Here is a 24,460-nt window from a genome sequence, read left to right on the forward strand (position 1 = left end):
GCACTTATGGCAAAATGTAATCTGCATGTGAGCCTAATGTGGCCCATGTGGAAAATGATCAATTTGGCCCAAATGATGGAGGACAAATGTGGGCCACAGTTGGCAAAAATGTGGCATAGTCATTTAAGGGTGATCTGGGTCTAAACCTAAAGTGGCTCACATGTGTAAGTGCAAATGTGGCCCAGTTATCATAAGACATATGTGGGCCACTTTTGGCAAATATTCGGCACAGTACGCTCTGGCTAATGCAGCCTTTAGCCTATAGTGGCTCGAAGAAGATATGACAAATGTGGCCCAGTTATCTTAAAACATATGTGGGCCACTTTTGGTGATTATTCGGCATAGTAAGCTATGGCTAATGTGAATTTGAGCCTATAGTATTTATACAGAAATGCATGCTGGGATTTTTGTACTTTGCCAAACCCAGCAAGTGTAAGGTGTAGGCCAGATCTGAGCCCAAATTTGCTTTTATTCTGGCCCAGATCTGGCCTACACCTTACACTTGCTGGTTGTGGCAAAGTACAAAAATCCCACCATGCATTGTGATATGAACACATTCTTTAGCTTATTGATGCTCCAGTTTTCATTATTTGCTGTTGATTCTGCTGTTTATGATGACGTTGTTGATTTTGGGTCAGTTGTGGTTCATTTGGTTGAATTCTGGCTGATATGTGGTATTGATTTGGCTTATTTGTGGCCCAGATCTGACAAACAGGAGCGGACCGCCCAAGTGCCATCATTCCATGTGGTATGTGGGCCGGATGTAAGTGTCTGGTGTGGGCCGGATATGAGCCACATGAATTTTGCTAGCTGGGTAGGCCTACATGACAACTTTCTAGTGCCTTACAATAGGCTAATTTCATGGCTTAGTTGGCTTATAAACACAGAATATAGCGCGCACACAAGATCAAATTTAAATCGGTACCAGCTGGCCAATACCCAATCCAGCAAAAATGTGTGCTATCGAACCGATATCTAATCCAAGTATCGGGATCGGTGCATCCCTATTACATAGTCAATTTGTGTTGGGACAACATGAAAGAATTAGGTTAACTTATTCGTTTGTACACATTTAAGTAGGTTAAACAGAAAACAATTAAGTTGTCCCCTCGAGACTCAATTTTTGACATGATATTTCCTGAGGTTATAATGCAGAAACATGCATGTTGTCTCATAAATGTGTGAACCTCTCAGACTAGAAACATGCTTGACATGTAAATATATTTGACGAGTACAGGTGAGAGTAGTCTGTCAGTGGCGGATAAACATCTGCTCTGCTCTGCTCTGAAAACTCCAAGTAAACAGTCCTTGATGGACACATATCTATGCACCTTTCACGCATCATTTAACACCTTTAGATGCTCCTGACAGGAGTTAAAATATCATAGATCATTTTAAGCCAAAATAAACAGCTTCGTTACACTAGACCTTCTAGTTAACGCAACACACATAATGTTTTTATTAGTACACAATACATAGCCGGCAGCTAGCTCTCTGCAACTCTCACATGGTCGCTCACTGAAGCTAAGCAGGGCTGTGCCCGGTCAGTACCTGGATGGGAGACCACATGGGAAAGCTGGGTTGCTGCTGGAAGTGGTGTTAGTGAGGCCAGCAGGGGGCGCTCAACGCCCTAATGCCCCAGTATAGTGACGGGGACTCTATACTGCTCAGTGAGCGCCGTCTTTTGGATGAGAAGTTAAACCGAGGTCCCGACTCTCTGTGGTCGTTAAAATCTGCCCACTGGCACTGCCCTCCTAACCCTCCCCATGTCATGATTGGCATATCATCACTCTGTCTCCTCTCCACCAATCAGCTGGTGTGTGGTGTGCGGTCCGGCGTCGCGTCATCCAGGTGGATGCTGCACACTGGTGGTGGATGAGGAGATTCCCCCCCCCATTGTGTAAAGTGCTTTAAGTGCCCAGAAAAGCACTATATAAATGTAACAAATTATTTTTATAACGGTGTGCTTCTTGCTGTTTGCCCTGCCCCACAGTAGGCACGGGATGACAACCAGTTTCAAGGTTTGCAGAAGTTTGGAAAAGTCAAAATAATCTGTTATATATCTGTGGCATATATTTGTTTATTTTTTGTTTTTTTACACGTTGTCAAAGACTTTTTTTAAGGGAACAGTATCTCCACCAGCAACAAACTATCCACATTAAAAGCTACTGGTCAGCCCTCGATTCAGCAAACATCTGAAAAACATATCAATTATCCCCAACAGTACGGATCTGGTCTCCCTTATCTGACCCACTAGCTTCAGATTTTGGAGTATCTTCTAATGTTTTGATGAGTTGATTCAGGTGTGTTTGATTAGGAAGTGGTTAAAAAATGCGTACAGCTGGTGTGCCTTCAGGAACAAGGTTGGGAAACATTGCTATAGACATGGTGTGTATATTGACAATAAGCTGGACTGGTCCAAGAACTCTCTGGTCACATATAAGAAGGGTCAAAGTAGGCTGTATTTCCTACGTAAACTCCGATCTTTTAGAGTCTGCAACACCATGTTGCGTATGTTCTGTGAGTCTGTAGTGGCCAGTGCCATTTTCTATGCTGTGGTGTGCTGGGATGGTAGTGTAAAAGTGGTAGATATGAAGAGATTTAACAAATTGATTAGGAAAGCTGGCTCTGTGGTGGGTGAGGAATTGGACAATATGGAAACTGTGGCTGAAAGGAGAACATTGTGCAGACTTCGGTCAATTATGTACAATGTAGATCATCCTCTTCATAATGTGGTTGACGAGCTGAGAAGTACCTTTAGTCACAGACTTACCAGCTTAAAGTGTTCCACTGAACGCCACAGAAAATCCTTCCTTCCCACTTCATAACGTCTCCCTCAGTCACTTACCCTTACAGTAATCTATGCAATACCTTGCTGCTCGTGCCGTATATTTACTTATTACGGGTTTTAGTGTGTGGAAGTTTGTGCATTATGTTTTATGATGTGCAATAGTCTACTAGGTGCAATATTTGTACGTTTTTTTTTAGGTGTTAAATATTTTTAGTGCAATATTATTGTTTTTTAAATGAGTGTTGTATCACTTTATTACTTGAAATATTTTATGTGCAATTGTTTTATGTGTAATATTATTGGTTTTGGTTAATATTATTTTCATTACTTGATATATGACTTAATAGTATTAGTTACCACTGATTCTTTTAAGTGTAATATCGTATATAATAGTTTGTATATTTATGTATTGTGGCTGTTTCCTTCTATAGATTGGTTGGATTTATGTGACTTATTTCACTTATTTAATTTATTTATTCTGTCTTGTGTTTTTGTGTTTCTGTGCTTTGTGTGTTATGGCAGTCATTACGCAAGCAATTTCCTGCGGGATCAATAAAGTTTTCTAAGTCTAAGTCTAAGTCTAAGAACAGTGCAGTGGCTTACTGTACATCAACAGAAAAGATCTCCAAAGATGCCTTTTCAAGTGCTTTTTAAAACTAAAGAACACAGCAGAAGTCAATGACTTATTTCAATGATTTAGCCAGACATGTTTACAGCTCCACATTTTTTAAAATGCTGCCTAAAATAAAATATATTGTGTTCAATGGAAAAAAAGAACATATTTTAGAGGAGTAATCCCAATACCCTGATATAAATACCGTTATATAAATATTGCAGAGAATTTACGACTTTTTTGAAAGCAGCTGCAGGTGGTGTGATGCAATCACCTGAATATCTCTGTATGACAGCAGGAGATTGATGACGACGTCTGCTGAGAGACACTCCACGTTGTCGAGCCGCTGCTGGATGCGCCGGAGTTCTGCCGCCAGCTCTGCTCCAGTGTAAAGCTCACGCGCTTTACGAATCTCGTTCAGGACGGTCTCACGGAAGTACTGGCTGAACAAGCACACAACAAAGAAATGTTGCTGTTAGAGTTGAAATACTCTGAAAAAAACGAAATCACAGCTGGGCTATCATCAGACATCATAGACCCAATCCCAATTCTATTTTTGTACCCCTTCCTCTTGGCCCTTAAAACAGAGTGTGAGGGGGAAGGGCTTAAAAATGAACCCCTAAAAAATGGGACAGCACTACAGCACCTGCACACGTCATCATATGTCATCGTGAGCCAGGGCCGGAGTGGGACACCTTTTCAGCCCTGGAGTTTCAAGCCTCAGACCGGCCCACCTCAGTTCAGGACTGACTATATTAAAATAAGATCATTTCCAAATCAGTTTCTAATGACACTATCACGTCTTTTTTTTAAAAAAACAGCTGCTTTAGAACTTCAAATGTTCAAAAACCCTAACAGTATTATATGTTTTAACAATAAAAACGAAAAAAATAAGTTACTCTAATGAGGATCGAACCCGGATCCGCGACGTCTTAACCTAACAAGCTAACCGCTGGACCACAATAGCTGTGTTCAGAACGGAGACACAACTGAGTTTTATAATCATTAAAATAGATGAAAAGAGAAGAGTTGCGGTAAAATAATGAATAAAAAGGCTGTGGTCAAGTAAATAAATAAATTTAAAAAGTGTGACTGCTGAGAGCAAAAGATTCTGGAGCTACGGACACAGGCCCTCACGGCCAAAAAACGGACCGGCCCACCGGGAATTCTCCCGGTCCTCCCGATTAGCCAATCCGGGCCTGTCGTGAGCTCTTGCTTTATATGAGATCAGACAATCGCGACTGCTGTCGTTATTCCAGTTGTGTTATTTATCGAAAAAATATATTGCTTAAAGGGGCTAATAATATTCACCTGAAAAATGTTTTTTTTTTTTTATAAAAACTGCTTTTATTCTAGCCGAAATAAAACAAATAAGAGTTTCTCCAGAAGAAAAAATATCAGACATGCTGTGAAAATTTCTTTGCTCTGTTAAACATCATTTGGGAAGTATTTAAAAAATAAGAGAAATAATAATAAGAGAAAATTGCCTCTCTGGCTATACCACTAACCGTACTCAAAAAAATAAAAAATAAAAATACTAGTGCTTTCCTTCTTAGGGTGCTTTCACATTAGCGCTTTTGGCCCGCACCCGGGTTCGTTTGACATCATAGTACAGTACGTTTAGCTAGTGTGAACGTGTCTTCTAAACTCGGGTGCGCACCCGTGAACCGTACCTGAGTCCACCTGAAAGAGGTTGTCTGGGGTACAATTCATGCGAACTCTGGTACGGTTCACTTCTGGTGTGAATGCAATCGTACCAATTCACGGAAGTGAACCGCCAACTGTACAATAAACTATCGTTTTCATAACGTTCGTACGTATTTGTGTGTGTGTGTCACGTTTCGTACCTTGGTGACACTCGCGGGACTGAGCCAACGCAAACACAGTGATACACAGTGATGTCTGCTTGTCTCCTCCAAAAACAGCTGCTGTAGACTCTGTGTGATGTTCTGAATGTTTATAATATGTTTGCAGCATATGGACGCGAGTCGCTTTCTGTATGTCCAAAATCAAAAGCTTTAGTTAAAGCAGAATGACCGCAATAAGCGGAAGTCTTTCCATTTCGGTCACCTAGCAGCGGCCGTAAACAAAACAGCAGCTCGATGACGCAAGCGTACCGGGGTTCAGAAGGAAAAAAGACAGTATGAACACAAACCAACCGAGGAGGTGGCAGGGGGAGACAATCGAACTTGGGTACGGTCCAGGCAAATGAACCAAGTGTGAAAGCACCCTTAGACTTTACATACCTGAAACTTGCCTACAGCACTTATACATTGTTGCTCTTATAGTTGTGTAATTTGCTTCCTTGTCTTCATTTGTAAGTCGCTTTGGATAAAAGCGTCTGCTAAATGACTAAATGTAAATGTAAATAAGAGAAAGAAAACATTAAAACAGTACAAAGCAATTACTTGAGTGCAAATCATTACCTTTTTTTAAATATTTAAAAAATAAAATAAAATTCAAAGGGGGGGGGGTAATAATCCTGACTTCAACTGTATATAAAACTGCACCGTAACTCGCTTCAGTTAGACTTTGATGACTGCAGCGCTACCAGCATGTCTCAGTAAAGAAACCTGCTTGAAGTTACATCTGTTTCAGAGCTTCTAACAAGCCTTTGTGAGCAGAAAAAACGTTTTATTGATCTATATATTATCTACTTAACCTAAATGTTTCTAAACGCATGATCAATAGTGCAGTTTATTTTGTTAGACATTGAAAAAAGCTGACTCAAAGTGACTTTGCTTTGGTCTTTTCCTTACCACGTAGGCAGTTTTCGGCTAGAATTACCTTCAAGGTTTCATTACACAGAAAACTGGATGCTCGAATAAAAAGTCTGACAAATGGAATAATACCAAGAGGCACGGGCCATTTTAAATATCAATGCTGCAGCTTTCAGCAGGACACTATGTGCTCATCTAGTTGTTCTTTTTAAGTTTTTTGACTTGCAGCAGGGGGATTACAGATAAATATAATCACAGCATGACATTTACTGAAGAAACTGCTTAGTTGTGGGTGATATGACCAAATATTTAACCATGAGGTGCTTTTATCTCAAGCCATTTACATAACATTCAAGCTACACATCTTATCAGTTCACTTTTTCCCTGGGAATCAAACACATGGCCACACAGTAGTGTCAGAGCCACAGATTTCATAATCTACAATGTCACTGCAACATTGCACAAACTGACTGTTAACAAGAATTACACGGCTGTCTGGAATCCTCAAATCTGTTGGGTCAGTACAAACATTCCAATGTATGTTATCTTAAGATAACAACTGCTGAATAACATTCGGGAAATGGGAGTCACTGTGACCGTCACGTTCACATTCATATGCTTACATGTGTATCTGCTCATCTGTCATGCTGCAGCTTTTGTCTGTTTTTTAATGTTTGGCTGATTATTGCTCAGGTTAATGTATAATCCGTCAGCTATTTTGGTTCTTTTGTTTCGTTTCATGTCTAGCTTTATTCTGCAATAACAACCATCCCGGATTGATTTTTTTTTTCAATTCACCTTTATTTGTATAGCGCTTTTACAATGTAGATTGTGTCAAAGCAGCTTCGCATAGAAGATTATAGTGAATTGAAACAGTGTCGGATCAGTTTTCAGAGTTTAGGTTCAGTTTAGTTCAGCTCAGTGTGGTTTAATATTCACTGCTGAGAGTCCAAACACTGAAGAGCAAATCCATCGATGCAATGTACTTCATTCCAAACGTGTGTATATGCAACTTTTACCTGATTTTAATGCTCACAAAATTCATTGTGGCAAATCTCAAATAGTTCATTTTTTATATCTTTATCAAAATATACCCAAATTACACATCAAACCTAAATGTGGACTATAAGGCATTAAATGTATTATAAACATTAAAGATGTATGCATGAATCTGTGTTTGCACTTGGTTAACAGCGGTAAAAAGTAGTAAACCAATGACCTTTATGACTAATCACAGTCATTTCTGTTGAGTACGTGAACACAATGGTCAATTAGACGTGTTTAAAGGGTACGAAACACCAAAACACATGTTTTGAGCTGTTGACAGTCGGATATGTGTCCCACACTGCTAAAAACACTATTAGGACACCTATATTTCACTAAAAAGTGTAAATTGGTTGTTTTTGCGTTATTTCAAGCAGATTCGTACTTCCGGTTTGAAACGAATTTTTGAAGCTGCGTCACGGTCATGAGATAATATCGTGTACTCCAGCCTGCAGACTGGACGTCTGTGCCAGAGTGTGTCTTATTACGTCTTACAGTGTGATGCATTAATGCATGAGTAAGGCTTGGTTCAAACCAATCAGTGTGCTCTATTGTGCAACTTCATTAATATTCATTACTGTCACAGTGTTTAGACGACAGAGACGCCACGTTGTGTTGGCAAAACAAGCGTGAAGTGTTGCTTTTATAGTTTGCTGCAGTGAAGTTTTGTTTTCATTTTCTCTCTGTGAGAGCTCAGCTGGATCACGTGTGGATTAACAGTGTACGCGACGCTCGACAACAATAACTTGCGTGTCTAAGGAGGATTATTGTTTACCTGAGAGCTGTTCTCATCTGCAAACGCTGAGATCCGGATTCGCTTGTAGTCTCCTCTTAATAAAGACGCGGCTCTAGTTGCTGGTGATTGTCCTGTCTCTACAGATTTGGTAAGTAAGCAACCAGTGCTCTTTGTTCAGTCAGTTTGTTCGTATCGAAGTTAACTATTGCACCGAGTGTAAACATGTTAGCACCAAAACCAAACTTTAACCTTGTGTAGGATTTTCACCACATATTGTGACCGGAATAACACACGCGGCTTTCTGACGCTACCTGCCGTGTGCATTTCAGTTTCCGGGAAATGCAGAGTTTTTTTTTTTCTCTCATTCGCCGTGCGGTATCAAACATTGCATGAAAAATACACGCTTAGAGCAGATCCTCGAATCAAATATCTTGTTTGTCGCGAGGGGCATGAATGAATTCTCTGAATGAAAGAGCCAAACTGCAGTTAAAGTCCACCATTAATTAATTTGGCAAACAATTCGACTACAGATGTCCATGTAAACACAGTCACTTTCTCTCCTGTGTGTGTGTTTTGACTCTGAAAGTCAGCGTGCCCAAATAGACACTCCCACACCATTTCTCTTTTCTTCCTCCGACACTCCCCCCTACACAGAGCTGGACACGCCCACTTTTCTGACTTTTTCCAAAGTAGAGGTGTGAAAACACCCTGCTGAAACGAGGGGGTTTCATGGCCAGTACGCACTCAACTTTGCTCAAATTGTACAGGGAAATTTCAGTATAGATTGATAACAAAGTAAATACTTTTAACAACACTACTGGAAAACTCTCCAGATTTTCATTATATGGCATCTCTAATAATAAGCTCTGCTCTCTGAGGAAGTAAAAAAAGTAGGCAAGACTTTATTTTGATGGTCTTTTCGAGCAATAGTAGACTGTCTGCTTAATATCTGTTGATACTGCTCCTTCAACAGACATTTAACTGACTAGAAGCAACTTTGCAAGTACATGTCCACTTACACTAATCTTAATCCTAATTTAACAGTCTACTTATAATCGAATGAGAATTAGTTGTCATGTAGATGCAATGTAACTTAAACGGATCATCAAAATAAAGCGTGACCAAAAAGATCAACAAAAATAAAAATAACATGACTGACTCAACCTTCACTTACTTACTTATAAAGAAGAAAGCATTTGCATGACCTCTTTTAGTGAGTGTGTATTAACAGTGGGACTAAACGCAGAAGAGAGGAGAGGATCTCACCAAGTGTTTGACTTGCAGCCGGTGAGCAGCTGCGTGAGTCTGTCCAGCAGAGGCATACAGATGGGCCCCAGCAGGGCCTCAAAGCTGGGCTGCATCAGTTCACTCAAACCCTTCATCAGACTGCTCTCGCAGCAGTACACCTTACTCTGAGGCGTCACCATGTACGGGATAAACGTGTAGTTAGCAGCGCAGGTCTGGATAAGAGCAAACAGAAGAAAACACTGTTAAAACCAACAGTGCATATAGACGCTGAAAATCAGACAGTAGTAAGCAGTTGGGCTGTGCAATTTATTAAAATGATCAATATGTTGCAAATGTAAATATTGCAATGAAAATCTCACAACGATTTACAGTAAATGAGCAATTTAATACAAGAGTATCTGTGTGTGCCTGCATTAGCACACCAGGCAATGTAGATCCATGTAAAAACACACATCTATAGATATGTTTACAACCAAAGATGCTAATTCAAATGTATGTGCAAAAGAATGTGTGAGTGGGGGGAGTCGGAGCAGTCACTCTGGTCACCCAGGCTTTGCAATTGTTGGGGAAATTCCAAGTTGAACCACAAAAATCCATTACGATTGGCCTAAAGGCTGATTTATACTTCAGCGTCAAACGCCGGCGTATGCTACAGCGCTGACGCATAGCCCTTCGCCGTGGCCGTCGGCGTCGCTGACGTGCACCTATCAAAAAATGTAACTACACGTCGCAACGTCGCATAGCGCAAGCTCTGTGATTGGTCGGCTTGGTAGCGCTGACGAGTCTGGGCGGGACCGAGAGCCGCGTGAATGGCGCGAGCCTGATGGAGCGATTGTTTACAAGTGTGGAGTCCCGTGAAGGAGCTCCGGATGGAAAGTTTTGTTTTGTGTTTACCTCATATTTAAAGTTGTTGCACGTCCACGTCCGCCGGTTCGTGCCTCAAAATGAGCGAGTTTGAGCCACTTGTACATCCCGGAAGTATTTAGGAAAAGCAAAACAGCAGAGAAGAAACTCGACACAGAGGAACATTTACACCTCACTACCTACTAGCGTTTCGGAAGTGTTAATGCGGACCAACAGAGACAGTGCGCAGAAGTATAAATGCACAGCTACGCGCGTTGCATGCGCCGTGGGTTACGCCGGTCACTTGACGCAGAAGTATAAACCAGGCTTAAAACAGGAGCGGACTGGGACTAAAAATCTGCCCTGGCACTGTAGCCACACCAGCCCACATTACCACACTGACACAGCCCCATCCACGGACACGCACTACCCAATTCACCTATAGCACGTGTTTGGACTTGAAAGGGAAACCAGGAGAAAACCCACGCGAACAGGCAAACTCCACACAGAAATACCAACTGACCCAGCAGAGGCTCGAACAAGCAACCTTATTGCTGTGAGGCGACAGCGCTACCCACTGCGCTGCCCCATTTCGAGACTAGTTCAGTTAATTTTATGCATTTGGCAGAATCTGATTTTAAAGCCATTGTTTTTTTTGTTTTTTTTGCTTTCTCTAAGCTTTTCGGTACCGCCTTTTCTTTTTTATGGTCCATCTCTGACAATTAGCCTGTGTTGCACTTACTGTTTGTTTGACATTCTTGCCAGATTTTGATTACCTCTGATTGGGTTGGCCCATCTCGAAACCAGCTGGTCGTTGCCGATTGGGCCAATGCTTAACATTTATTATTACTATTACTATTATCATCATAAAAAGCTGCCTACACATAAAAACAATACATATAAGAAAACAAAAAAAATAGCTGACTGGCCCACATTTAAAAAATGTACCAGCTCTTCTGGCATTTGCCAGAATTGCCAGATGGCCAGTCCGCCCCTGGGTTAAGATTGGCAAGCAAAACTCAGGACAATGCAACCTGCAGAACCTGGGAACTTAAAAAAAAAACTCCTGAGACCCAAAGAATGTTTTTTCTTTTTTTTCTGTGATTTCCTACAACCTTTGGGTTAAAAAAATATATATAATTTAGTTTTTACATTTTGTTTTTATTTTTAATTTTACAGCATGTGCACTGTAGTTGACCACAGGACCATTTTAGTTCGAAAACTCAGACTCTCAGCAACTCAGACAACAAAACTGTACAGGATATGGCTGTAAAGGAATATTAATCTTTGTATAGGTTTTACTAAACGACAGGCATTTAATATCGTTTAAAAACTATATATGTTTATTTGTAAATTAAAATGTAAGATGTAAAGTTTATTTTGTAAGCTAGTTATTTTTTGAAAAGGAAACAAATTAATTGTTTATTTTATGAGACCTGACTCATTTTCTCTTGTACATTTAGTATTTGTCTTTAATAACGGAAAACTACCTTTAACCAATTGCTCAATTAAATCATCGGGAATTATTCTAAAATATTTGATAGCTACAGAGCTGTACAATTTACAAATATATGAAGTGTTTTGATGACAAAAACCTCTAAATGCCATCTGAAATTTTCTTCTAAATTGAGCATTTTATCATGCTCCTGTGTAAATGTTCAGTATTTTCACTTTTATGGCAAAGAATAAGTCACTTTCCTGGTCTTTAAAGTGAAATATCTCAACATAAACAAAGGGGAATGAGAATAATGTCCATTTTGGATGGAAAATTCAGACAGCAATTAAGAGGTTTCTGCAGATGAACTCTTCATATGTTCTTTACATCTTATTTGACAGCCGTTTAGGTTCCTGGTCTCACTGTATAGTACATTTCAGAAGCTATCAGAATATCACAAACTCCCAAAAATTATAATCCTTAAAACTGCACATCTCCCAACATAACCAAACCCTAAGAATGGTCAAAGAGAAATACCTTTCAGGTCTGCATTCAATAATAAACGAGTAACAGCACAAAATGAAGAAAAGAGGCAAATGTTTTGGAAAAGAACAGCAATTGAGCAGAGAGTGAGTGAAGACACTTACCATATTCTTCTGACAAATCAAATCCTGTAAATGAAAAACATCAGACAAGACTGAGTTCAGGTGTGACCACTTCTGACAGGATTCATTCTTTTAAATTTAAATTCTTTTATAATCAGACTTGATCAAAACAGTCTGTAGAAACACTTTGATTGACATTCTCCCTTTGTATGTGTCATCAGAGGGGGAAAGCGCCGCCCACTAGTAACCATTTTTTCCTCATTAGCATAGTCTTGTTTTTAAATCTGTCACAATGCTGATATTTGTAGCTCCGCCTTCTTTTGAAAAGAGCACAATCAAATTTGAATTTAAAGCGACAGTCACCAAAACGCCACAATTAGGATCAAAGCCTAAAAGAGGCCGTTTCAAAGAGTTTTGGAAAAAATGATGTGTGGGGTATTTTAAGCTGAAACTTTACACACACACTCTAGGGACATCAGAGGGTTATTTTACATAACAGGTCCCCTTTTAAACAATCACATTCATGTTTATTTACATGATATTAGAAACACTAAACATGTTCAGTTTCTATATGCATTGGTGTTATTTTTCAGGGTACCCCAGGATCCTCCAAATAAAAATTCAAGGCTTTTTAAGACCTTTTGAATACCATTTCAAATTAAATTCAATGCCAACGCCGTACACATTCTGACAGAAGTATGAATGGAAAAGGGTCAAATCTGTAAAGTTTGAACCCTAAAAACAAAACAATTATGTATCAGTGGACTACTTGAATTAAATAAAACATTTTATCTAAATTATCAGTTATATTTAATACATACGCAACAATGTGGTCGTCTAGCCAGTAGCAAATATGAAGATCCAACTGATGGTCAAACATGACCACAAACCCGCTGGCCTTATTGACCTGGGTAGTCAGTTCTTTGGTTATGAAAGAAGACAATCCCAATTTAGTAGTATATGCAGTACTGTGGCTTCCACACAAGAATGTAACTGCAACCTCAGAGTCAGGAAACATGGTTTTGAAAACCTCTGTAATGTTCTCATTCGATGTGTAAGAGTGGTGTTGAGCCACAGTAAGATAGGATGTTCCTTGGCTGTGCTGGCAATGCTTCAAATGTAGAAATTTCTTTATTACTGATGGAAAAAGAAACGAAATCCAAGACTTTGTATAATAATTCAAGACTATTAAAACCTTAATTTGAGATGATCAAAGTTAATACTTTTTCAATGCTTTTAAGACCCCGTGGGTACTCTGATTTTTGCATAACTGAGTACTGTAACTGTTGTATTGTAACAGCATTCTTCAAAATATCTTCTTTTGTGTTAAAGAAAAAAAATTCAAACTGGTTTGGAAAAAGTCAAGGTTGATGAAAATAATGACAGAATATTTTTTTTTGGCTGAACTGTCCCTTTAAGGGCCCTATCATACACCCAGCGTAGTGTGCGCAAGGCGCGGCGCAATAGTCTTTTGGTAGTTTCAGCTTGGCGCAAAAGTCGTTTTGAGGCGTTGCGTTACGCTGTTTAAATAGCAAATGCATTAGCGCTCATAAAAAGGAAAGCGGACCGCTGGCGCGTTGCTAGTTTGAGAAATTATATTAGATTTTTCATTAGACCAAAACTAACCCGGTCTAAACTCCAGCGCAGAGTTGCACCTCGCTTACACACTGCTTAATACACACAAGAGAGCAATAGGCAAATATCTTTACATATGAAAAATGTTAAATATTAAGGATATATATATAGGATATAATAAGAATAGATATAGAATATAAATATAAAGCATTAAAATATTACAAAAACATATTATTTTCCAGCCTACATAAATATGAAAAATCACTGCTTTTATGTCTTCTTCATCTCGGGAGGCTTTTTCAGTTCATTCATAACAATTTGCTTTTGTATAATGTTATTATTATCAGCAGTATTATTTATTATATCCATATTTATATTTGTTTTATTAAAAACAAGCTTAGATTTGCCCACCTGCGGGTTTTAGACCATATGGGGCACAGCATGTGTTTTAGGATATAACTCAGGTTTTTGAGCACACTTCGCTATTATTGTTCATTTATTCGTTTGCTGGAAATTAGAACTGAATTTAGAAATAGTTTTGAAATGAATATTTGCGCTTAACAAACAAAAGTATTTATTTATAGACTAATTGATGTCTGTGCGTAAAGGTTTCCCTATCCAAGAGCGAAAGTGAAAGTAGATCCATTATCTCTCATTCTCATGCAGTAGATGCTCTGTTTAACAGTTTTCTGTTTTTTTCTGTTTGCTAGTGAAATGCTCATTTTTTCCACTCAGACTTACTTTGCGTCCTGTAAATAGTGAATGCGCTCTTGGCGCGACGCAGCTGGCTCTTAAAGGTAATGGGAGATTAGACTCTAATTGTTTTATTCTCAAAACACACCTATAACTCATTAAGAAAATAAACTCAACCCTTTTAGACCATGCGCCACGGCACAAAGCGGATTTTCCCGTCCTTAAATTAGCAAAAACGCGTTCTGACCTGAAAGCGTTTGCGCCCTACGTTTTGCGCATGGACCGTCAAAATAGAGCCCAAAGAGTTTAAATGTTTAAAAAACATTTCTTCCTATTTATTTTTTATTTAACAAAGGTAATTCTGCTGTTTATGTAACATTTATATGCCTGCATAGATTTTTATTTAAGTTCATTTGAATATATTATATTTTGTGTAGTTTTGGTTTCAGTTTAATATAAGAGTGCTGCTTTGTAGTCTGCAGTGCTCAACTTGACCTTCCACTTCCAGTGACTATAACAGAGCGAAGCAATGACTGTGGCTTTTAACACCTTTCTCAACACATTTAATTGAACTGTTAAAAGCACAATGCACCTATTTTGACGTATGAACATTTCTTCCTAACATACTACTGTTGAAAGGTTTATCAGCACAGTGTTTCCTGAAGTGTAGTGGTGTGCTTCCTGAAATGCTATCAAGTAAAATAAAGAATATACAATGTGTGTATGAATTATGCACAAAGCTATTTTAAACATCTGTGTGCATTTGCCAAGCTCCATCTTGGTGCTGTCACAATACTGCAATTTCTAACTTCGATACGATACCTTGAAAAATATCGATATTTGATACCATGGGGAACAAATTCCACAACATTAAAAGAATGTGAATGAAGTAAAAAGGGGGAAACGCTAGCTAAAACATATAATGCTTACATCAGCAGCCCTCAAATCTAAAGGCTAATAAGTTCTAAAATAAATGTGCAAACTCATGTTATTTTCTGATTAACACAAAAGTGTTAAAAACATAGTATTATTATGACGTATTCATCTCTCTGCTGGTGAGAACAGAGAGTGCGAGAGAGCAAAACCAGTATTGATACTAACCAAAAGCAAGATTGCATCACTTTAAATACTTCAGTATCCTCCTCTAAATTTCTGCCTGGCAACAAGCTCACTGCATTAAAGAGTTCTTCTAAACATATCTGACATTATGTAATTCACTCCCCGCTCGCCTGGCGTAATTCCATTTCGTAATGTAAAGCAATAATAGAGGTGTTTGACCCAGCCAGGAGGATCTCCATGACAATAATGCCTGCCTACAATACATTTTACAGGAGATCACTGTGATTAAAGTGATGCGCTGCAAACTATTATGCAACTAGTATTAATAGTAAGCATCAATCCTACAGCAGCGTGAGCAGAGATTTGCTCACTAGATTACAAGCATTTCTCCAACGGACTAAATTCAACATTTAATTAAAATGTTTATACATTTAAAATAATTAAATTGATAAAATTCTTGTTCAAATTAAGCATTCAAGGCTATGCTAAACATTTTGTCCAGTGCAAATGTTGATTTGATCTAATTAATGTCTTGATATTTATTAAATTGTATGCTTTTTATGAACTATTCAATTATATTTATTGAATTATATGCCCCATGAATTAAGTATTTAAGTCAGTTGGCGTTTCTGTGTGGAGTTTGCATGTTCTCCCTGCGTTCGCGTGGGTTTCCTCCGGGTGCTCCGGTTTCCCCCACAGTCCAAAGACATGCGGTACAGGTGAATTGGGTAGGCTAAATTGTCCATAGTGTATGAGTGTGTGTGTGTGTGTGTGTGTGTGTGTGTGTGTGTGTGTGTGTGTGTGTGTATGTGTGTGCGGATGTTTCCCAGAGATTGGTTGCAGCTGGAAGGGCATCCGCTGCGTAAAAACTTGCTGGATAAGTTGATGGTTCATTCCACTGTGGCAACCCCGGATTAATAAAGAAACTAAGCCGACAAGAAAATGAATGAATGAATAAATGAATATTGACAATATTCTTGACAATTTTCTTGTTCAAATTAAGCATTCAAGGCTGTGCTAAATATTTTGTGCAGTGCATTTGTTGATTTGATCTAATTAATATGTTAATATTTATTAAAATGTATGCTTTTTATAACTTATTAAATTATATTTATTGAATTATATGAATAAAACCCCATGAATTAAATTAAGTATTTGCCCTTCAAGGCTTTAAAAGAAAACAGACAATGAGAAAATGAGTTTAATAAACACTGAAAAGAGTTTTACTTACCATACATACACAAATAAAAATATTTCACGTTAAATATCTACATTTTTAAAGATTTGTTTCTTTTTCAACAATGTAAAACATAATATGTCAGTTCAATATCAAAACAATGCTTCTACATCATCACATTTACACACGTCTCAATTTTGTGTGGTGCGGCATTATTTAGCCGGCTCTGAATTTGTGCTCTTTCTGGTCTGTCCTGCTGTCAATGGAGCAGTCCAGCGAGATGTCAAAAAAAGCTGATCCTGATTGGTCCTCGTGCATGCATTAAAAATGCTGATTGGCTCACAAAAAGAAACTTACAGAGCCAAGCTAGAGTTGGTCTTTGTATAAACCGTTTTTGTTTTTTTTAAATAAAAAGTCTTAAAATGTAAACAACTTATAAAACAAACATCCCATAATGTAAATAAGTCGTCATTTAATAAGAATATGCCAATAACTCAATTTTGACAAAAATGTCAGATAGAACCTTATGGGCTCTATTTTGATGGTCCATGCGCAGAGCGCAAAACGCAGGACGCAAACGCTTTCAGGGCGTTTCAGAACGCATTTTTGCTAATTAAAGGACGGAAAAATCCGCTTTGCGCCGTGGTGCATGGTCTAAAAGGATTGAGATGAAGAAGACATAAAAGCAGTGGTTTTTCATATTTATGTAGGCTAGAAAATAAAATGTTTTGTAATATTTAAATCCTTTATATTTATATCCTTTATCTATTCTTATTATATTATATATATATATATATATATATATATATATATATATATATATATATATATATATATATATATATATATCCTTAATATTACAATTTTTTATATGTAAAGATATTTGCCTATTGCTCTCTTGTGCGTATTAAGCAGTGTGTAAGCGAGGCGCAATAATTCTGACTTCAACTGTACAGTATGTACAGCGGCTAACAAAGCAGTTTTTAAATGTACATTTTTCAATCCAAATTTTAGATTTTTAGGATTTTATAAGACAAATAGAACTGGAAATCATGTGATTTTTTTCCCTTGCTCTGTTATACAACTATAGAAACCTAAAATTCAAGATGCATTTGGCCAAAAACTTGGATTAGATGAGGTTCTTGGTGAGCACTACATTCTCTTCATCATGTCTTTTATGTACTTATTTGTGTGTATTTGTCATTTCAAAGTTTTCCTGACTTAAATTTGGTATAACAGTAATAACAAAAATATAGTTAAAGGGAAAGTTCACCCAAAAATGAAAATGTCCTGTTAGTTGAATCGCGCACAGGTCATCCAAGATGATGTGACTTTCTTTCTGCAGGAAAACATTTAATATTTCAATCCAATGATCTAATGATTCATCTAATGGCAGGGACTCCTTTGTATGTGTTTATTTTTCATCTAAAAACCATTAAACCGCCTATGTAAGAATCCCCAAGGAGCATGGATTCAGTTCAAAATCTTCTTGAATGTTCTACTGAAAAGAAAAGCCACCTCCATCTTGGATGACCTGCAATTTAACAGGACATTTTCATTTCACATCTCTACAATGTTTTTAATCTTCAGTCTGGTAGACTATCAAAGATAAGAGGCCTTTAGTTGAACCTGTTGTGTAGCAGCTCCTGAATTTAGTGATGCTGAAATAAAAGAGCATCTGACCTGGAGAGACTGCAGCGAGTCCGAGTTGTGATCACAGTAAAGGATGATGTTGTTGACCATGCAGAAACTCTCTCTCACACCCAAATGATAGAAGAGGGAGGGCTGCCGAAATGCATCCGTCAATTCAACCACTGCAATATCTGTGAACAGAGATAGAGGTCACATCTTTATTACATGCTTTTAAAATGATATATGAAGAGGTGACAACACCAAAGCTCCAAAAATATCTCATTTATTTACTAATAAAAACTATCCCAGCATTTCAAGCACACCGGCTATTTCTAAAAAAAAAAAAAAGTGAAATGTTTTTACCCAGACCTGACACACAGATAGATATACAGAAAGATGAACAGATAGATGTGCAGATAGTGTTTGTTTGCGTGGTTTATTTTCAATCGGGCCTGTCCCTACAGTTGAGTTCAGTGCATTTAAATATCAGCAGCAGGAAGTCAGTTCCTCCGTCTGCATGCATCTGTGTCTGAGCTGTTGTTTCAGTTAACCCAAAGGAAACAGACACAACACAGAGACTGAGCAAAGCAGCATACATCCCTGAGCACAAGGCCAGGTGAAAAAGTGTATGAACGCCCCGGAATCTGATCTCTTTGCCATTTCTAGCTCTAATGTACCTTAACCAGGGTTTCTGCAGACATCATAATGTCAGATTTAAGACTTTTTAAGACCTTTTAAGACCATTAAGTATTAATTTCAAGACCTACAGTTGAAGTCAGAATTATTAGCCCCCTTCAATTTTTTTTCTTCTTTTTTAAATATTTTCCTAATGATGTTTAACAGAGCAAGGAAATTTTCACAGTATGTCTGATAATATTTTTTCTTCTGGAGAAAGTCTTATTTGTTTTATTTCGGCTAGAAAAAACAGTTTTAAATTTTTTAAACACAATTTTAGGGACTAAATTATTATCCCCTTTAAGCAATATTTTTTCTCGATAATCTACAAAACAAACCACTGTTATACAATAACTTGCCTAATTACCCTAACCTGCCTAGTTAACCTAATTAACCTAGTTAAACCTTTAAATGTCACTTTAAGCTGTATAGAAGTGTCTTGAAAAATATCTAGTAAAATATTATTTAATGACATCATGGCAAAGATAAAATAAATCAGTTATTAGAGATGAGTTATTAAAACTATTATGTTTAGAAATATGTTAAAAAAATTTGCTCTCCGTTAAACAGAAATTCGGGAAAAAATAAACAAGCGGTCTAAAAATTCAGGGGGGCTAATAATTCTGACTTCAACTGTATATCACAATATCAAAAACACACATACGCATAAAGAGAAAATGCAAAAATCAGAAAATTAGTAGCTAAATGTATTTATTCAAATTGAACAGTGCTGAAAAGACACTGTAAAAAATGTCCGTGATTTTAACAGTAAAAGTCTGTACAATCTACAGTGAATACCTGTTAAATGATTTACAGCTCATTTCTGTACAAAATACGGAAAATAACTGTGACAGATCTAACCTAACTGTTTTCGAGAAACTAATCAGAGTGTCTGAAATCTCTCTATACACCCTCATTCAGTGGTCCGTAAATTAAGCTGCGGTCACACTGGGCTTTTCCTCCCATAGACTTCCATTCATACGCACGCGAATGCGTCAGACCGGAAACGCATGCGAAACCGGTCATGCGTCAAGTTTCGCAAGTTGGTGAACTCTGACCTGCGAAATCGCATCACTTGACTGCGTGAGAACAGTCGAGGATCAAAACATGTCATCTCTGGATAGAAATTGAAAACATGGAGCAATCGCTCGCTTTTTTAAATGTATAATAAGCTTGTTTAATCCTGCCCCTTTTCGCAGCGCCGCATAACAGAATATCGCATGCTCAAACTCTAGTGTGACCGTAGCTTAAGTCAACTAGTTTAGTCCACTAGACAGAGTGAATGACCACAATGACTGCATGATGAACACCTGCTGTTAACAAGCACAATCACTGAAGGAAAGAACAAGAAATAAATCTACAGGCACTACAGACATTTTTATTGAAAATATTTTATTTGACCTCACCATCATGGAGATCAGAGGCTGCTTTAGTTGAGCTCTTGAACCTTTACGTTTCTATCTTAATGTTTCTCTGGCTGTTATAACTGTGTTTCTGAAACTCTTAATAGCAAGAAAGGCAATGACAAAATATACTGTGTGAACCTAATCGTTACGGATATCACTTCTAGTATTTTATAAGTTAAAACATAGAAAATACTTTTATTTGATATTGTTTGGGATATGTTACAGCTTCCCATGAAGATTCAACAAACAAATATAAAGGAATTAATAAGAAATTAATTTAATTATATTCATGGGCAAAACCTTGAGATCTCCAGCTGCACATCATGACACATCAAGAATCAGGATGTGAACCTCAACCATGGTTGCCAAAAAAAGCTGCTTAATTCATTCATGCTGCAATGCATGCTGGGTTCCAGCATAGTACAACAATCCCAGCATGCATTGCAGCATGAATATATTATGCAGCTTAAAGTTCTTACAATCTTCTTTTCCTTTATTTTATGTTGTTTTTGGTAGGTAATATTTCAGTAGATTGTTTTGTTTTGTTCTAAGTTGTTTTTTTATTAGATTTTTATTTATTGTTTGTCACCATTATTGAGATTCAAAGACTATTTGTTGATGTCTGTGGCTGTGCGTTTTTAAGTTCTACCAGAGATCAAACATTCTCGTTGTGAATGGTGCACTTAGCCCTATTAAACAGTCATTGGCTGCTGTGGATCAAGTGGTTTCATTCACATCTGATATTCATTTCTTACTTAAAACTAACAAGATATTCAATGAGTGCAGGTGAGGGTGGTTTCAATATCATAGTTAATCTTATCATAATGTAATGATAAAAAAAAACAATCTGCATTAGTTGTGCCACTTTGCTGTCATTGCCTCATGGTCTCTTAAAGCTTCCACAGGATGTACACTTCAGACTTTCACCTAATAAATACTCTGAATGTGGACAGGCTCTACTTTTTTTTTTACCCATTGTGTATTGTTTGTGTGCAGTCTCTGTAAACCCTGTTGATGGTACACCACAAGCCAAACTGCTCAACCAGCGCAAATCTAAATCACCGCATGGCTTTTCACATACAAATAACAAAAAGAGACTTCATTACACAGGAGGGGATTTCATGCTTCCTTGTAATCAGATACAAAACAACCCTTTGATAAGACTGCATTCCACTACAAACTCTCCTTCAAAAACTCCCAGAGTCCAGAAGTACAAAAGCTCTCCTACTGATAAAACAGGTTTAAACCTTGCAAAAATGCTAAAAGTATTCAAAACATCCCATGTTTGATCTATGGATAAAACCTTCAGGCACAACTGTATTGAAAATGCAGTCATCAAGACAAACTACTGCAGAAAAGCAATATATAAATAGTAGAACAATAACAAAAGCACATCATTTTGCAGAATGTCTTTTTAAACGTGCCATTTTTGTTATGCGTATAATTTATTCATTCATTTTCTTTTCGGCTTAGTACTTTTATTAAGCCAGGGTCGCCACAGTGCAATGAACCGACAACTTAACCAGTACATTTTTACGCAGTGGATGCCCTTCCAGCCACAACCCATCTCTGAGAAACATCCACACACACACTCATTCACACTCATACACCACGGACAATTTAGCCTACCCAATTCACCTGTACCGCATGTCTTTGGACTGTGGGGGAAACCGGAGAACCCGGAGGAAACCCACGCAAACGCAGGGAGAACATGCAAACTCCACACAGAAACGCTAACTGACCCAGCCAAGGCTCGAACCAGCGACCTTCTTGCTGTGAGGCGACAGCACTACCTACTGCACTACTGCGTCACAGGTTATGGTTATAATACTTAAAATGATTTCAATCTAAATCTGAGCATTTATAAACACTCACTCACTATCATTTGGCTTAGTGCCTGATTTATCAGGGGTCATCACAGCGGAATGAACCATCAATTACTCTTTCATATGTCTTATTCAGTGGAGGCCCTTTCACTTTTCCCAACACTGGGAAACATCTACAATGACAAATTATTCTAGAGCGTTGCAGCCAAATACTGATAACATGATTACATTGAGTCATTTGTCCGAAGAGACTTACAATTGAAGAGGCATTCAGCAATACAAGAAGAGGAGGCAATGCACACAAGACGTGCTAATTATATAAAGGAACTGTTAAGAGAATTAAGTGCTAGAGTTGGGGGTTAGAATGAGAAGAGTGTTTCTACAGGTGGTTTGTCAAGCCCACTCACCCGTGTGAAACTTGCTTCATAAATGCACAATGCCTTTATTGATTTGTTTTTTGTGATCTTGAGTGACTGTAAGAAAGTGTCTGGTGAAAATGTTCAAAACTGGTGCAAGTGTTGGTTAAAATGTCAGAGATAAAAGAGTGTCTTACACATTGCCTAAGATGCGGCTCACACATTGCCTAAAACACGGGGTCACGTGACTCCACACACAGCAGGGGAAGTAATTGGAAAAATTTAAATTCTGAATGTCAATTCTGATTACTTTTCGAATAACCGCCCTGCCCTAGCTCACATTTTAGAGTGAGGGATGTTTGAATGTGTGCATTACTTATAAACACACACTATTCACCATCTATGAATATTTAATGAACATCAACACTAAACAACTGAAATGAAAACACAAATTGTCTAATATGCGGCTCTCCGCGCCACCCATCCTCGTCACCTCTATCAATTCAGCCAATCACAAAGCTTGTGTTACATGTTGTCGTGACGTGTGCATAGATTTTTCTGTAAATAATTTTTTGTACATAAAATCTGAATAGCGTGGTCATGTGACTGCACAAACAGAAGGGAAAGTAATTGGAAAAAATTGACCAAGAAAAATTTGATCGATTATTGGTTCTGAATGTCAATATTGATTGATTAATCCCCCAGCATATATATTTTTTGCTAGTCTACAGAACAAACCATCGTTATACAATAACTTGCCTAATTACCCTAACCTGCCTAGTTACCCTAATTAACCTAGTTAAGCCTTTAAATGTCACTTTAATCTGAATATTAGTATCTTAAAAATATTTAGTCAAATATTATTTACTGTCATCATGGCAAAGATAAAATAAATCAGTTAATAGAAATGAGTTAAAACTATTATGTTTATAAATGTGCTGAAAAAAATCTCCGTTCAACAGAAATTGGAGAAGAAAAAAAGTGGGGGGGGGCGAATAATTCTAACTTCAACTATACATCTCTCAAACAAAGCAAAGTAGACATGCTTGTAGACCCTCTTTCAGGAACAGTTTGTGTTTTGATACTTATTTTAGTTATTTATTTAGTTTACATTGTTAGAAATTATTTGTTTTATGCAACAGCAAAGCATGGCTGTTTGCTTTCAGAAGTTGAAGTGAGGCTTTCTTTTCCATTAAATAACATGACTTTTTTTTTAAATATTGTATTGCATGTTGCATTATTTACAATGCTATCAGGGCCCAACAGAATCTGAGAATATTTTGTACTTTTTCTGTGTACAATTTTGTAAAACAATATGCCGATTTAAGTGGAATGATTAGTGAAGCATAGTAACTAGAACATTAAAACATTAAATAAAAAAATAAAAATCCTTTATTTTAATTTTACAATGCAAAACAGATCCACTTGTTTGGTAAACAAATCAAGCCTCACATTCAATAATAAATAAATCATGCAAACAACTGCATATCAATCAATAAGTAAATAGGCATGGGCCGGTATAAGATTCTGACGGTATGATAACCTTGGATATAAATATCACTGTTTCACGATATTACGGTATTGAGATAGCTGCTCTAAAATATATTGCTTTTAAAAGTCTGGAGTAGAAAACAAAACCCTTTTCCCTTTTGTACACAATATATTTTAATTTGGGTATCATTTAAAATATTTTGGAGCACTAAACGTGTCAGGCTAAATAATTCAAATAAATTAATGACTTCTGCTGTCTTAATCTGTTTCAAAAACAGATTATTTTCCAATATAAAACGGCATCTTTCACTCAAAAAAATTATATGTTGGCTTTAATGAACTTTATGTCAACAGGTTCCATGTAACCGAGTTAAGTTACCTTAAAGAAAGAATATTTATTTTACTGAACTTAAGTTAGTTACATAAAGGTAATGTAATGTTGTTTAGTTCAATCAACACAACATTTACAATTTAGCTTTCATTTATTCACACTGTTAAAAAATCTGTTAAATTTACAGAAAAACAGCGGCAATGG

General features: G+C 37.4%; 1 protein-coding gene across 5 annotated transcripts in view; it reads right to left on the reverse strand.

Annotated features, from left to right (window-relative positions):
• The window catches only part of map3k5 (mitogen-activated protein kinase kinase kinase 5), a 77,261-nt gene that overhangs the window by 49,849 nt on the left and 2,952 nt on the right, over nt 1-24,460 (reverse strand). For all 5 annotated transcript variants that reach the window (XR_015517658.1, XR_015517660.1, XR_015517659.1 and 2 more), the window contains 4 exon segments: nt 18,223-18,362; nt 12,078-12,101; nt 9,171-9,364; nt 3,679-3,847 (listed from right to left, as the gene is read on the reverse strand). Coding sequence is in view for 2 of the 5 variants with exons in the window: in XM_087296981.1 (XP_087153107.1) it covers nt 3,679-3,847; nt 9,171-9,364; nt 12,078-12,101; nt 18,223-18,362 (527 nt within the window). In the remaining 3 variants the exon portion in view is untranslated.

This window comes from Danio rerio, chromosome 20, assembly GCF_052040795.2.
Source record: "Danio rerio strain M-AB ecotype USA chromosome 20, GRCz13ab, whole genome shotgun sequence".
NCBI lineage: Eukaryota > Metazoa > Chordata > Actinopteri > Cypriniformes > Danionidae > Danio > Danio rerio.